The sequence below is a fragment of the Aptenodytes forsteri genome, unplaced genomic scaffold (assembly GCF_000699145.1).
Source record: "Aptenodytes forsteri isolate BGI_AS27 unplaced genomic scaffold, ASM69914v1 Scaffold14, whole genome shotgun sequence".
Taxonomy (NCBI): domain Eukaryota; kingdom Metazoa; phylum Chordata; class Aves; order Sphenisciformes; family Spheniscidae; genus Aptenodytes; species Aptenodytes forsteri.
Window position 1 is genome coordinate 344,087 of NW_008794457.1, and position 14,697 is coordinate 358,783.

Below are 14,697 nucleotides of genomic sequence, written 5' to 3' on the forward strand. Positions count from 1 at the left end.
TCCTCTGCCACTGGCCTGAGCATCTCCTTGGCTCCCGACACCCGCCCCGGTGCCGCCCGGGGAGAAGGCGCGTTTCTGGTGGCAGCCCCCTCTGTCCAGAGTATTTTTAGGCGAAACAGGGGGAAAGCGGGCAAACCCTGGCCACCAGGACAGCTTTGCCACCAGCCTCTCAGAGACCACAAGGCTCACGAGTTTCACCCTCTTTAAAAAAAAAAAAAGCCCCCCCCATTCCTCATCCTTTTCCTTTGTTGCTTTCTAAGCCTGCGGGCTGCACTGCCTTTGCATCTCTAAGCCAGTCTGTGCAAGCTTCTCTCCCGGTTAATTGCTTTGTAAAATACATAATGGAAAGCAGAGATTCTCACCCAAAAGCTGGCAGCAGGCCTTTTTTTTTTTTTTTTTTAATTGGTAGTTCATTAGGCTGTGAGCAGGGTCAGGTGCTGAACACTTTTGTTTCCTGGTTTTCGTTGTGGTTAGGAAAAAAACTGGATGGATGGATGTTCACATTTGCTGCTATGATGTTATGGTGACTGTAGCAATTAAAGCTCTGAGGATGCACAGAGCATAGTCAATATATATCAAGAAGCATCACTTTGAATGATGACTGCTATTTGCAGCTGGTTACTGTTTCCCAAACAAAGCATGGTAGGACCAAGCCCTCATCCCTCCATCTCTCACTGCTACTTCTCACCAGATCTTAGATGTCAGAACTCATTAAAAAAACCAGCCGAAGCAAATGTATGTTGTGGTTGCGAAACCGTGTGTATTCAGTACACACAGTTATCTGGCCTTCGCGTGTGCTGCTGTGGTATCTGTTGTTATTGCTGTGTCAAAGGCAGGTACCACAAAACCAGCTGGATGCACAAAACCCCAGATTCCCGGGGATTTTGCAGATACTCCCCCTGTTTGGGATCCCATCAGGGCCGTGAATTGAGTCAGCATGCGCGAGCCGTCGGCTAATCGGAAGGGGCATCCGTGCTGGAGGATGGACTTTCGCAGAGTCCTTTCCTCCCCAGCCGCCGCCAAAGGATGCCAAGCTGGCTCTTGTGCAATCACGGAGGCAGCATGTTTGCGTGGGGGAGAAGGATGAGCTGCTGGAAAGCAATATAAGGCACGCGGCAGGGAGCACGAGAGCGACCCGGGGCAGCGGTGGGTGAAGGAGCATAGAGTGGCCTGGCGATGGTAAGTGTGATGAGAACAAGGGGAGACCTTGACGCTGGTGGGACCTCCCAGGACTGCTGCAGCGAGCAAGGAGCAGAGCGGGGAATAAACCCTCCTCGCCTGGAGGTCTGGCGGTCACAGCCGCTCGGGGTCGAGCAGAAGGGGTAGGGCAGCGATGTGCTGCCAGACCAGAGTGAGGCTTTGCCCCACTCTCAGTGCACCTGCAGGGCAGAGGGGTGGCAGAGCATCACTCCAGCCACCGGCCCCGGCTGACTCATATCCACATCTCTGATAAGGAGACTCCAGTGTCCAGGGCTCATCCAGCATCGTGCCATTAATTTCCCTACAGAAATCCATTATCTGTACCAATGGGGGACATCGACTTAATCTGTGGCTTTGTAGCATTAATTTTAGTTGCGTTCAAGGCTTTGGGGGGTTTTTATCCCATTGTCTCCTTGTTATGGATATGGGTTACTGGAAAAGCAAGGATCCTTTCGCAAATCCTAACTCTTCACAAGAGCTGTAGTGGGAAGAGGGAAACTCCTTTCCTCTGCGGGGAGCCTGGACTGATGCCTCAGCTGTGCGGTTTTACTCAAAGTGCCTGTTCTTACCGAAATGTGGCTTTATCACTGCCAGCACATCCCTGCAGGTTCGAGGTCTGGTTTCTCCCACCCCCTCTTTCTGGAATAGCTACCTAAATTCAGGACAGTATTTGACCCTTGTGTTAGCCTGGCTGGGCCAGGGGGGGAGGCTTTGCTGCTCTGCCCCTTGGGATAGGAAATGACTTTGTGCCATTGAACCTAGCGTTTTTGGAGGAAATACAGTACAGAAATTATTGCACCCATACTTGAGGGTTGGCTCGTTCTGAATGACTGCAGACATCTCCAGCGAGCATGCTAAAAACCCGAGTTACCCAGAGCCTGCTTGTTTTTACAGGAAAGGACTGTGAGATGTTTGCTGCTGGTCTCTGCCCTCTGCCTGGCTGGCTGCGAAGGCAACAAGAGTGAGTCTCCCTGTACACTGTCCCTGCTGGGTCACAGACAGGTGGTATGGAAAGGAGAGGTCAAACCCTCACCTGATCCGTGTCCAGGGTCCTCATTCAGGGCACTGCTGAAGGCTGCTAAGGGGGGACAACAGAGCAGGGCTCAGGGGGGCAGGAACTGGGGTGCAAGAGCCGGCAAAATAGGCAGAAACCTCAGGCTCTCCGTCCCAGCCACATATGGTATATAACCTGTGGAGATGGGCACAGGTACTGTGACGTGCCATCACTCTCCTTGCTAGCTGGTGGCAGGCTCCATAGCTCTAATCCAGATTACGGCCATGATGAGGAGGTCTCCCAGGCTCTCAGTCACATCCTCATCCAGGCAAGCTGAGGCAGCAGGTTTTTCCTCAGATGTGCCTGCTCTGGCTCCAGGCGAGGATCTCAGCCCTTGCGAGCTGTGCAGGGCTTCATGCCGTGGGGCGAGTTCGCTCTCACGTCTCTCGTAGGGGAGATATTCTTGCTGCCTTTCAGCTTACTCGCCTTTCCTTTGCTGCAGGTGAGCTGGTGAGCCCACATGGCCTGAGGCGAGGGGTTGCCCTCCGTCTCAAGAGGAGCCCAGACGTCTGCCTGCCAAACCCGTGCCAGCACCAGGGTGACTGCCAGGTGATGGAGGACAGACCAGTTTGCAGCTGCAAACCAGGCTTCACAGGGTCGTTCTGCCAAGGTAGGGCTGGCGGTGTTGATGAGCCCTCCCCAGTCTGTCCACAGGCACCAAAGGGAAGGGTGATGGGCACGGTGCACTGGTGTTACCACTGCTCTCCACTGCAGGCTCCAGGAGCACATCCCAGCTCCTGATTCAGGTGCATTCCCCACCACCACCACCATGTCCTGACTACATATTGGTACAAGACCCAGTCACAGGCCATTTCCTTCCTCCCCAAAATTCTTAATTCCTGTAAGAAGGAAACCTTGGCTGTCAAGAAGCCGTGCCATGGTGTAGCCGTGTCAGGGAAGCAGGGCGTGCTGTGGAGCACAGCTGCCTCACAGTCTCGGCACAACCACATGGACTCCAGCACAGCTGCAGTGAAGACTCCTTCCAGACACTGGCCAAAAACTGTGTCTTGTTCATCTGAAAGAGAGGATCGCTGTTCCTGTCTGGTGCCCTTGGCAGGCTGCAGTGATTCTGTAGGCAGCCCTCGTGGGCCAGACCCACAACATCTGCCTTTGATGTCTTGAGCTTAAGGACTGTGTGTGTTCAGAGTAGTGGCAACCATGGACTTGTGCAGGTCTTGGCAACCGGTAGAAAATGACAGACCCACATTAACTTCTGCGCATTCCCAAAGGTTTGTCTTTTGCCCAGTGTCTCTGAAGAGCCCTACCAGCAGCCTCCAACAAGGCTGGGATGAGGGTCTGTTGAGCTCAGCGGTACTGTGCCATCCTGTAGCTCACCTAGGGCTCCTTCAGGCCTCTTCCTTATTGCTATTGCAGATGGCTTTTTCCCCCAGATGTGGTACTGAAGTTGGCCTGCGAGGAAGAGCACATGAAGATGATGGTGAGGAAGGAGGTGTTTGAACTCCTGAAAATCCCCCGGGAGCTTGTCCACTTGAAGAACCAGGCATGCAAGGTCTCAGAAAGGGAAGAAGAGGGTGAGCTGTTTTTTGCAGCCACTCTCACAGGTGAAAACCACACTGCCTGTGGATCAATAATTCAGGTGAGGATCCAGCAAAGCCTCTCTGCATAGCTCTGAAGCCATGAGAGGAGCAGACATGCTGAGTGGGGACAGCATGGGGAGGCCCCAGAGGCTTTTCCTTTTATATAAGTGCTGTAAAGTTCTCATTCCCCTTGGAAGGCTTCCCTGGGGGCTGTCAGAAAGCTCTTCTGCCTCCACCAAACCCCTGCTGGCAGCACATCTTGTCTTATTCAGCAGAGCATGGAAGTCTCAGTGTGCTCTTTACTAGCTGATAACAGCCCTCGGCTTTCTGGCAGCGTCCTCTGAGCTCTGCAGCCCTGGCTATAGCCACTTGATTCATGGGTCAGGGAGGGTGCAGAGGAACCAGTGCTCCAGCTCTGCACTGCACAGGAGGGCCCTCACCTGTGGTCAGTATGCTGACTCCTCCTGCTCCAGTGATGGTTGCCAGCAGTCCCTGGACACGGGGCTTGAGCAAAAACCCCAGCAGATATCCAGGGGGCCTGGAGCAGCTATAGCTGAGTTGTACCATCTGAACTGGAGTTTGGAGCTCTGTGTATGGACTTAGACATGGTCTGGAGATTTGATTTCTGTGTCGTTCCAGCAAAACAGCTCCCATGTGTCGTACTTCAACATCATTGAGTCAGAGCGGGAAGCGCGCGGGGGCGTGATCTCCCGGAGTTTTCAGCTGGAGGTGCATTTCTCCTGCGTCTACGCCTGTGAGCGGGTCGTGAAACTGCCCTTCGCTCTCACTGCTGTTGACAAGTGAGTGGTCCCTCTTCACCTTGCTGCTGATGTGGTATCTGTGAGCTTGCGGAAAAATAGATGCCTTCGATGAGGTGATCTGCAAAGGCCATGCGGAACCACTAGAGTGCTCTGAGAGCAATACTACATCAGGGTGCCTCCCTTTCTCTTACCTACATACTTTTTCAACACAAGGTTTGGGCCTGGGACAGAGCCAAATTGGGGCACGCACAATCTACCTTTCTCCTATCCTCACTGCTTGAAGCCAGCTAGCCAAAAAATAAAGGGTGGGAACTGGAAGACAGGCCTCACCAGGCCCCTGTGGAGGTGCAGGTTAGGACCCCCTGGGTTGCCTTTCTCGTAGCCCTCACTGTCCAGCAGGTCAGTGGGAGCCCCTGGAACTCCTTGCCTCTGTCCACACATGGTGCGGACATACCAGCCAGGAGGCAGCTTGGGGCCTGGCTCTCACGAGGCTTCACCCGGGAGCAGAGGCACGTCCAGAGTCAGTGCACCTGCACCGGTGGCCTGACTTGTGCTACGTCCTTCCTGCCTTCTCGTTCTGCTCATGAGCTCTCCTCCTCTCCTCTCCTCTCCTCTCCTCTCCTCTCCTCTCCTCTCCTCTCCTCTCCTCTCCTCTCCTCTCCTCTCCTCTCCTCTCCTCTCCTCTCCTCTCCTCTCCTCTCCTCTCCTCTCCTCTCCTCTCCTCTCCTCTCCTCTCCTCTCCTCTCCTCTCCTCTCCTCTCCTCTCCTCTCCTCTCCTCTCCTCTCCTCTCCTCTCCTCTCCTCTCCTCTCCTCTCCTCTCCTCTCCTCTCCTCTCCTCTCCTCTCCTCTCCTCTCCTCTCCTCTCCTCTCCTCTCCTCTCCTCTCCTCTCCTCTCCTCTCCTCTCCTCTCAGGCTGGTGCAGGCTGGTGCAGTTCGTGGTCAGAGAAGGACACTTCAACGTCAGCATGAGACTGTATAAGACTCCCTCCTACCTCCAACCCTATCACCTGCCGACCACGGCCATCCCCATCACGGACACGCTCTATGTCCTGCTGAAGATAGAAGGACAGCACCAGCTCAAATACTTTCGGCTGAGCGTTGAGGACTGCTGGGCCACGCCAAGCGCGGATCCCTACCAGGACGTGCGGCACGAGCTCATTGAGAAGGGGTGAGTGGAGTGCCCCTAGCGCATCTGGCCTCCTTGCATCATGAGCACAGTCGCGTCTCTTTGCTGGGTGCTAAGGACAGGTTGCTGTGAGGGAGCAATGAGCAATGACACCATCACTGCTCATAGGTGGAACCTATGGTTGGACACCATCATTGAATAGGTGGAACAGCCCCACAGATGAGCTCCCTACCTGCTCTGAACTGAGACCCTGCTCTGCTGCCAACAGTGCTGCCTTCCCTCTAGCATCACTCCTGGCCAGCTGGGGAGGCAAAGGGCAAGGAGGGGAGAGGGGAGACCTTGCTGGGATGTGCATAGAGGTATCTGCTGAAGAGCTTGCATTAGAGGTGGCTGCAGCCAAGCTAAAGCCAGTAACGTGGATATCTGGGAAGTGGGAGCTACAGCCAGGCTCACTCCACCCCTGCAGAGCAGCTGTGGCCCCACAGAGCAAGACACGAGCCAGCTCCTGTGCTGGTGGCAGCTCCTCCCTGAGCTGGGCACAACGCAGGGTGCCAAGGAAAGGCATCCCCACCGGCACCGAGACAGAAATAGTCCTGTTCAGCAAAGCTTGGGGGCTGCACCCGGTCCCTGTGTGCTCTGGTGTCCCAGGCTGGGATGCTCCCCCTCGTTTGCTACCTGCTGACTGAGCCATCGTGTCCCAGGTGTCCCCACGATGAGACAGTGACATACCTGAATGCCATTGGAGAGAGCACTACTGCCAAGTTCAGCTTCCAGATGTTTCAGTTTGTTGGTTACCCCGAGGTGTTTCTGCACTGCCGTGTCCGGCTCTGTCTCCCCGACAGCCCAGACCCCTGTGCCAAGGTGAGCTCTCCCGGTGGTGTGTGCCGGGCAGGGGGACCTCCCTTCCCTTGGCCTGCAGTTCGGAGAAGGGGCTCTGCTCTGGTTTCGGGTGCCTCAGCACAATAAACACCTCCCAGCAGCAGGAGCTCACCCCAGCACCCTGAACTAGAGGTACGAGGGCTTGAACCCACCAGAGAGCTCCTTTCCCTCTTCCCTCTGTCTGTTGGGTATTTGCAGGAGGAGAGGTTATGCTAGGACTTGGGGAGGAGCAGGCTAAGGTCCTTCAGGAACCAGCTCCTCTCATGCTCTGGTGTCTTGACTGCTCCCAGGCTGCAGCCCCAACTGTGCCTCTGCCAGGGGGAGACCACCAGGACAGCTCTTGCCCCCTGGAGCAGGCTTCTCCCCTGCCCTCTGGTCCCATCACCCTTCCCTTGGCTTTGTTGACAGCAATGCCCCAGGCAATGGAGGAGCAAGCGGGCGCCGGTGGATGACTACAATAAGATTGTCTCCTATGGGCCCATCCACCTACTGGCTGCTCCTTCCTTGGGAGCAGAGACCCACAATTCCAGGATTGACCAACAGGACCTGGGGGGTACGTATGTCCCTCTGGGGAGGGCAGGAGCAGCTCACAGACACTTGCAACTGTCTAGGCAATGCCAGGTTATTAAAAAGGGCTGCTAAAATCACTGCCCTGCGCAGAAGCGTGGAGTCTTTCAGGTGTCATGGCCACGCACGGCGTGCTCCAGAAGACAAACCAGCACAGAGAGGTTAGCTCTGCGTGAGCGGCTCCGTAGCAGGCACAGGTCGGGCTGAGCAGGGGAGCTGGGCGGGAAGGGACCAGGAGCCAGAAGGCTGTCGGTGCAGCACCCCAGGCGAGGAAGGCTGGGTTTTCACGCTGGACCCCCACATCAACCGAGCAAGGCAGGCTCCTTCCGAGCACCGAGGTCAATCCAGGAGATCCAAGTGGCAGACCAGGACCAGAGCTGGGGGCAAGCCCGCCTACAGCATAGCTCAGGCCGGGCATGAATGCCGAGCTAAATGGAGCCCCCGGGCAGCGGGTGTAGGTGGAGGCCCCGGGTGAGGCCTGTTGGGGTGACCGAGTCCTGTTAATGCCCTCAGGGCCCTGACGTACCCCCAGCTCCGGCGGCTCTTACCCTTCACAGGAGGTGACCTCCCCCAAATCTGCCCCCAGCCAGGAGATGCCGTGCCAGGGCTCAGTGCAGACTCGGGAGACCCAGATGTGTAACCAACCTTTCTCCTCTTCGGCAGGACCCAACCCGTGGCTCCCCAGGGCCCTCATCCTGCTGTGTGCGCTTGGTGTGCTCACTGTGGCTGCTGCAGCCGTCAGCGCGAGGCGGCGAATGGTGTAGAAAACGGCTGTTTCCAAATAAATGTGACAGTAGCAGAGAGGCTCTTGCCTGTGTCTTTACAGGGTTTTTTTGGGAAGGAGGCGATGGTTGGATGCAAACGGTGCTTGAAAGATGAGTCAGATCAGAGTGTTTCTGTTCCCTGTAGCATCCCTAGGACCTTCTCATCCCCCCCTGGCCCACGCTCTCTAGACTCGAAACATGTACCCAGGGATGGGAGGTTCCTTCCTCCTGCTTCCCTCCTCCCCAGTCACGCAGGCGCGTGGGGAGAAGGAGGTACCCGCACTAGATACTTGCCCACCGAAGCTGGACTTGGCGTGGTTCTGTGTGACGCAGATGCAGCAGTAGCAGAGAAAGGGCCGCTCTGTGCACGCAAGCGCATGCGTGTGTATATACACCTATTCGTACAGATTTCTTCCTTCTGAGCGATGACAAATTGCCAGCAAAGAGTCACCCAGGCGCGTGGGGAGAAGGAGGTACCCGCACTAGATACTTGCCCACCGAAGCTGGACTTGGCGTGGTTCTGTGTGACGCAGATGCAGCAGTAGCAGAGAAAGGGCCGCTCTGTGCACGCAAGCGCATGCGTGTGTATATACACCTATTCGTACAGATTTCTTCCTTCTGAGCGATGACAAATTGCCAGCAAGATTTTTGCCCATCAATACATTCTTGATATAAAGCAAATAACAAACAATATTGTAAGCATCAAAGACTAAATCCATAGTGCTCAGACAGCCAGCAGGGAGCTAATGCTAAAACACAGATAAGGAGAGGTGTGTTTTCCCTGCGAGGGGGCTGTATGCGTAGATTCGGCTGAAGCACGATGTCCTCGTGGAAATCATTGCTGGCCCCAGAGGGTGTTTTGCAGGAGAGACATACAGCAGATCCCTGCCCGAAGAGCTCGGCCCCGGTCCGTTTGGAGAGGACATATTGCAAAGAAGCTTGTGGGATTTCTCTTTTTTTGCTAATTTCCAGACCTTAACCTCCTGAGTCTGGGCTGGAGCAAGTCAGTCCTCCCACCTCCAACAGCAGGAAAACCCACCGTCAGGCTGGTCCAGCACCAAAGGCCATCTCTAGTGAAGAGGGGGATGGCTCCATCCTGGCTGGTTTGTGGGCTCCCTCCTCGCCCCCGCAAGAGCCCCTGGGGAATGAGAACGGGGCACTTCAAGACCGTGGGGGAGCTGCAGCCTGGAGGGACTTTGGCAGACGGGACCTCTCCGGAGCTCCTTGCCCAAGGCAGGCCACTAGGAATGAAAGGGCCGAAGCAAAGAGCCCTGCTAAGGTGGATCATGCCCACTGAAGGGTAAACTGAGGCATGGTAAACTGAGCCCTCATCGTCCGTGGGGAAGCTGCATCCGTCAGGATCGAAGCTTGCTCTCAGCGGGTGCACGCACAGGCAGGGAGGGAGGTCTAGCCAGCAGCTAGTCCTGGGAAACCGTGACGGTTTTGTCGTGTCTGATGATGTGGGAGAGGGAGCCAGCAGTCTCCCTCGTCTTCGGGTAGTAGAGGATGACCAGCCAGATGAATATGAAGATTCCTGCAGGGAAAGGAAGGCAGACACTCAGCAGCAGCAGCAGGAGATGGTGGGAAACATCCTGCCAGGATGCTGCCGGCACTTCCCTGCTGCTTCCAGGGCATTCCCCCAGCTCGCCCCTGCTCCTGCAGGAGGGTCTCCCCATGCTTCAGGTGAGCTATTTGGCTGGGACATGCCCTGGTGGATAATGTCCCTGTTCCTCTGCTAAGGAATGGCTTCCTTGGAGGAAAACCACCCCCGCTGGAGTGGACATGGTTGAGAGCCATGACCAGCTCCACGCCGGTGGCTGGGACCTGCTGCCAAAGGGAAGGGCATGACAGTGCTGGGAAGATGCTGGTGCCTTGGGACCCCTGGTCAACCCACTGCCAGGCTGGCTCCTGCCTCCTCCATCTTCCCCACCCGAGCCCAGGGAGCCCAGCTTGGAGCCGGCCCTGACCTTGGAGAGAGTTGAGGATGGTGAAGAGGTAGAGCATGGGCACAGAGGAGGTGTCATGGGTGAGGAACGCCAGGACCCAGGTGGCTCCCAGCAGGCAGAAGAGCCCCACTACCACCAGGGCCACCTTCCAAGCCTTGCGGTCTCCCTGCACTGCCCCCGTGCCCTGCAGGCAGCAGCTCTTCTGGGTCACCACCCCAAAGACAGCCATGTTGAAGAGGATGATGAGGCCGAAGTAACCACAGTTGGTGATGTAGTGGACCAGGAGATATTTGGAAGTGATCCAGCACCTGAAAAGAGACAACCACAGTGCCTCCAGTGGCTCTGCTAGCCCCGGCAGCACCCATGGGAGCCTCCCCAGGGGGACATGTTTGGGGATGCAGGGACACCCTTGTGCTGGTGGGGTTTTCCAAGGCCAGGGTGAAGCAGGGGGGACAGTGGTGCAGATCCGCTGCCCTCGTGTTGCTCAGCTGGAAGGGAGCCTGGAGAAGGTCCAGGTGGACCTTGGATGTCCCTCCATGACCTGGTGGCCTGCAGGCATGACTGAGGAGGCTCGGCACAAGAGATGGTGGTGGTGGTGACCATGGCTGTAGCTGCCGTGTTGTAATCACAATTAAGGAAGCGGAAGCATGGCGTAAAGCCGAGCAGGATGGGCGCAACCCCCGACCGCTGCGCTCCCGGCAGGGCCGGGTTACCGCTCTCCGTGCCAAAGGGCCACCTAAGCCCTGTGGGCGATGGCACACGCACAGGTGGGCTATGACCTGGTGGTCCACGGTCTGGATGCTGTATTCTCCGTAACTGCCGATGACTCCTGCCACCCCCACCACAAGAGTAGGGAAGCCTGGAAGAACAAGGGAGACATGTGGAGGAGGCCAGAAAGGCAAAGCGGCGGGCGAGGTGGTCAGCTTGGGGTCTCTGCATTCCCTGGATGTGCTGACCTCAGGGAAGATGGGGCTTAGGAACCCACTGAGGTTGCACAAGTGCCGGGGGCACAACGGTTGCTGCTGGGACATGATGTGGAGAGGGAAGGACAGAGCTGGGCGGCGGGGCTCAAGGTGTCCCCCAGCCTCTCTGCGGGATCATCTGCTCTGGTGCCCTCCAAGGTGCCATGGAGGGCTGGCAACGGGGGAACAAAGACCCCCAAGGACACCACCCGCTTGATGAGCAGGAGGCTGGTCCCCAGCAGGATGGAGGGTGCCTGTGGGTGCTGCCCTGAATTTGGTGCCCTGAGCCCATATAAGACACTTCCCGGCCCTGACCATGGCATTTGGAAGAGCTGCGGGCAGGACGGGGGCTTGCTCGCTCTCTGCCCACCACTGCATCACCCCTGGTTGTAACTGTTCCACTGCCCCCCTCTCCCCCCAGCTCTCACCCAGGCTGGTGGTGCTCACCCCAGCCGACCAGGCACAGCTTCAGCAGATAGTGGTGGATGTAGGTGCCGAGGACCTTGACGAAGAGGCGGTAGAGGTGACAGCCCTCCAATGCCATCCAGGTGAAGCAGCAGAGCAGGCAGTAGTGGGTGAGCCCCGCCAGGACCTTGCAAGTCCCTGGCTGGGTCCCACTGGAGAGCCCGCTGTTGAGCAGGAAGGCCAGGTTGAGGAGGAGCAGGCTGCCCATGAGGTTCACGTGCAGCCCCAGGTTGATGCAGAGGGTCTCCTCGGACCTGAACCTGCACCTGAGCATCCCCAGAGGGAGCAGAAAAGGCGGGGGGTCACAGCTGAGTGAGGCCCCATGCCATATTGCAGCAGGTTCATGCAGAGACACGGGAATTGCCCCACATCTCTCCCAGCCTGACGAGTCCCCAGGGAGCTGCTGGCACATCCTACCTTAAGAAGATGCAGAAGGCGATGGTGAAGATGGAGAAAGCCATGGCTACCCCACAGCCAGCGGTGGCAACAGTCATCAAGGCTTGTGCCGTGGACCTGTCCAGAGCTGGGTTCTGCCAAACATGCGCATGTTGGGTTAGACAGGCCCTGGACCAACCTAGAAAAACCCAACTGCAGCTACCAGAGCCACAGCGCTGATGATAACCCCAGTGGGCTGCTGCAGGGACCCCACGCAAGCCCCTGGTCTGTTCCCCCAGAAGGTCTTCAGGAGGAGCAGGGCAGTGGTGTCTCAGAGGAGATGCTCCCTGGGGTGGGGTGAGGGATGAGTGAAGGCTATGATGGACCACCATGAGCACCCTCCTGGGAGCCTCCACCAGGAGACAAGACCCCAAGCCTCGCTGCTCCAGAGCCTGCACTAGGCTGGAGGCCATTTCCACCCTGCACCCACTCTGCTGAGCTACTGCTGCCCTCCTGAGCTAGGGCTGGGCTTGATTTTGGGACCTGGGCTTGCCTGGGAGCAGCTATAACTGTCCCTGGGCAGCTACTCGTGCCACCCGAGGGGCCACTGAGGCAGGGCAGGCAGCGCAGCTGGGGTATGAGCAGGAGCTGCAGGGAGTGAGATTGTCACCAGGAGGAGAGTGAAGAAGGTGAGATGGTCACAGGAGCAGATTGTCCCCTTGTCCCCGAGCTGCATGACACATCCACTGCTGTTCCAGCCTCCTGCCTGCCCTGCAACAGGCACAGGGCAACGGCCGTTGGGCACTCCTGCCGCCAGGCCAAAAGCCACGGGGCACCGGCCGTGAGCGCCGGGCGCAGCACCCGCGCCTGGCCCCGCGCCTGGCCCTGCCAAGGACCATACCTTTGCTGGGATCCCAGAAGACGCATTGCGGGGTGATGCCCTGCAAGGGGGGAGAGCAGCGTCAGCCGACGCCACAGTGAGGGACACCAGAGGAGAGGTGAAGGCAGGGCACAGCTGACTTACATGGGGCAGCTGCCCGTGGGCGAAGGTGAGCTGCATGGGGTCCTGCAGCCCAGAGATGCTCGTCTCTCCCACCATGATGCCCACCACGGTGTCGTCCAGGACCTGCCCTGTCTGGTTGACCTCCTGCGTGGGGTCAACGCTGCCTGAGCCGAGCCGGCAGGTAGCGAGTGCCAGCAGCCAGAGGGATGCCAGCAATGCCAGCTCGTACCTCGAACATGCCAAGCCGCTGGATGTTGAGGACCGTCACCACCACACGCACTGTCTGGCTGCTCAGGGACCGGAATATCTCCCTGGGGAGCTGGATTTTGCCTGCCTTCCCCTTCTCCGTTATGTTCAGCATCCTAGGGCCCTGCGGCAGCGAACAGTGGTGGGGGGCTGCTTGCTGGCAGCGTCACGTCTCTGCTTGGGACCCACCAACCTTGCTCCAGGCACAAATTCAGCCCTGCCTGGATGGGTTTTGCTCAGCAACATCAGCAGGAGCCCCAAGGGCAGAACGGGAGAACCTTATCCCCAGCACCCAGCAGCAAAGGAGCAGAGCTGGGAGCAGCTCCCAGGAGAGCCCCAAGCCACCATCACCCCATGGGACATGGTCCCCTGGGACATCCAGAGAGTGGGAGAACCTGCGGGTGAGCAGGAGACGCAAGATCCCACACATTCCTCCTCTTCCTCCCCCTCCACCTGACTACCCTCCTGCTGCTGGGACGGCTCCTTAGGAAGGGCTCTTCCCTCCCAAGCACCATTTCACATGACTCCTTGCCAAGGGATGCTAAAGCTGACGTGGGTCCACGATGCAGCCATGGAGCAGGGCGGAGGAAGAGCACGCCATGGCATGCCAAGCCCCGGGGCAGGGGCGGAGGGATGCTTGGAAGGCATGGGACCTTCTGAGTGAGGGAGAGGGGTGCATCTCACCTCCGTGGGGGAAAAGGTGATGAGGACATCGCGGGTGACAGCCCTGCTGACGTTCAGGAGCAGCACCTTCAGCCCAGCCAGCCTGCTGCGCAGCGCCGGCCCCGCCGACTGCAGCAGCCTGCAGGGCAGGAGGGCTGTGGGACCGGTGGATGTGGGGGGCTGAGTCCCCCAACCCCGCCATGACCACACCTGCCCGCTACCTGAGCCAGCGCTCCCGCAGGCAGGCACAAGCAGGGCTGCTGGAGCGCCCCAGCTCTGGGCAGCGCCGGGGCAAGTCAGGGCTGGGGGTCCCGTCGCCTTGCTCCTCTGACTCCACCGTGTCACAGCAGTGGTGGTGCCTGTCACCCCTCCTCAGGGCTGGGGAGGAGGGGAGCGGGGTGACCGCTGGGCACCGTGGCACCAGGCAGGCACCGGGGCGAGGGCAGGGTTGGGGGGAACCACTCACTGGCACAGCTCTCCTGTCCCCCAGCAGCGTCTGGAAGAAGAGCGCATAGGGAAATGGGGGAAAAACCCCAAAATCTAGGGTCAGTCCTCCCCCCACCCACAGGGGAAGGGGGAGGCAGGAGAACGTGGCAGCTGCCAGGTTCAAAAGGAGCAGCCCTACAATTACATGGGCTTCAAAAAGCAGCTGGACAGCTGTCAGGGCTGGTGAAGGCAAAGCCACCATGCCTGCGTTGACACCACCCAGGGTGGCTCGCAGAAGAGACCCTGGGCCGCTGGTCCCAGGTTTTAAAACAGCCCCCAGCAGCAAACCCCCCCCCCGCTCCACTCGCCTCTGCCAGCTCTCTGCACAGCCCAGGGGGGACACTCCCTTCTGGCCCGGCCACATTTTGGGGTGAAACCCTGCCACAGTCTTTGGGTCAACACTTTCCCATGGGAAAATGTACCCCCAAGTCCACGTATACCCTGAGCCAGGGGTGCCCACGTCCCGCTCACCCGCCACTCACCGGGCAGCACCAGGAGCAGCAGGACAATGCCCAGGAGCAGGTTCATGCTGCTTTGTGGGGTCTCCTGGCTGCCCCCGGCTATCCCACGATGCTCTGCTCCCCTTGTCCCAGCAGCTCTGCTCCTCCCCGGGCTCCCCCGGGGCTTGTGGCTGCTCCTCAGGCAACGGCTGTGTCCTCAT

General features: G+C 58.3%; 2 protein-coding genes across 2 annotated transcripts; one reads left to right on the forward strand and one right to left on the reverse strand.

Annotated features, from left to right (window-relative positions):
* Nucleotides 1-1,333: 1,333 nt before the first annotated feature.
* Nucleotides 1,334-7,927, forward strand: LOC103908424 (pancreatic secretory granule membrane major glycoprotein GP2). Its single transcript, XM_009290806.1, has 9 exons — nucleotides 1,334-1,351; nucleotides 2,095-2,161; nucleotides 2,697-2,864; nucleotides 3,646-3,851; nucleotides 4,432-4,592; nucleotides 5,477-5,722; nucleotides 6,382-6,541; nucleotides 6,968-7,112; nucleotides 7,790-7,927. The coding sequence occupies exons 1-9, from the start codon at nucleotides 1,334-1,336 to the stop codon at nucleotides 7,888-7,890; spliced, it is 1,272 nt and encodes a 423-aa protein (XP_009289081.1). The 3' UTR covers nucleotides 7,891-7,927.
* A 1,381-nt stretch (nucleotides 7,928-9,308) lies between these two features.
* On the reverse strand, nucleotides 9,309-14,697 carry ADGRG3 (adhesion G protein-coupled receptor G3). Its single transcript, XM_019474978.1, has 14 exons — nucleotides 14,606-14,697; nucleotides 14,519-14,565; nucleotides 14,017-14,046; nucleotides 13,772-13,928; nucleotides 13,572-13,689; nucleotides 12,871-13,011; nucleotides 12,663-12,785; nucleotides 12,540-12,579; nucleotides 12,309-12,409; nucleotides 11,681-11,793; nucleotides 11,246-11,529; nucleotides 10,602-10,695; nucleotides 9,858-10,144; nucleotides 9,309-9,424 (listed from the first exon to the last, which is right to left on the reverse strand). Exons 1-14 carry the CDS (start codon nucleotides 14,695-14,697, stop codon nucleotides 9,309-9,311), a joined length of 1,743 nt encoding a protein of 580 aa, XP_019330523.1.

What these genes read in the sequence shown, in the direction of transcription:
- LOC103908424 (XM_009290806.1), top strand. An exon ending in CACAGGGTCGTTCTGCCAAG is followed by an intron (nt 2,865 to 3,645) that starts GTAGGGCTGGCG and finishes TTTTTCCCCCAG; the next exon opens with ATGTGGTACTGAAGTTGGCC. An exon ending in GCTCTCACTGCTGTTGACAA is followed by an intron (nt 4,593 to 5,476) that starts GTGAGTGGTCCC and finishes AGGCTGGTGCAG; the next exon opens with GCTGGTGCAGTTCGTGGTCA.
- ADGRG3 (XM_019474978.1), bottom strand. Translation starts at nt 14,697, where the DNA reads ATGAGGACACAGCCGTTGCCTGAGGAGCAGCCACAAGCCCCGGGGGAG. An exon ending in GGGACAGGAGAGCTGTGCCA is followed by an intron (nt 13,929 to 14,016) that starts GTGAGTGGTTCC and finishes CCTCCTCCCCAG; the next exon opens with CCCTGAGGAGGGGTGACAGG. An exon ending in CTGCGGGAGCGCTGGCTCAG is followed by an intron (nt 13,690 to 13,771) that starts GTAGCGGGCAGG and finishes CCTGCCCTGCAG; the next exon opens with GCTGCTGCAGTCGGCGGGGC.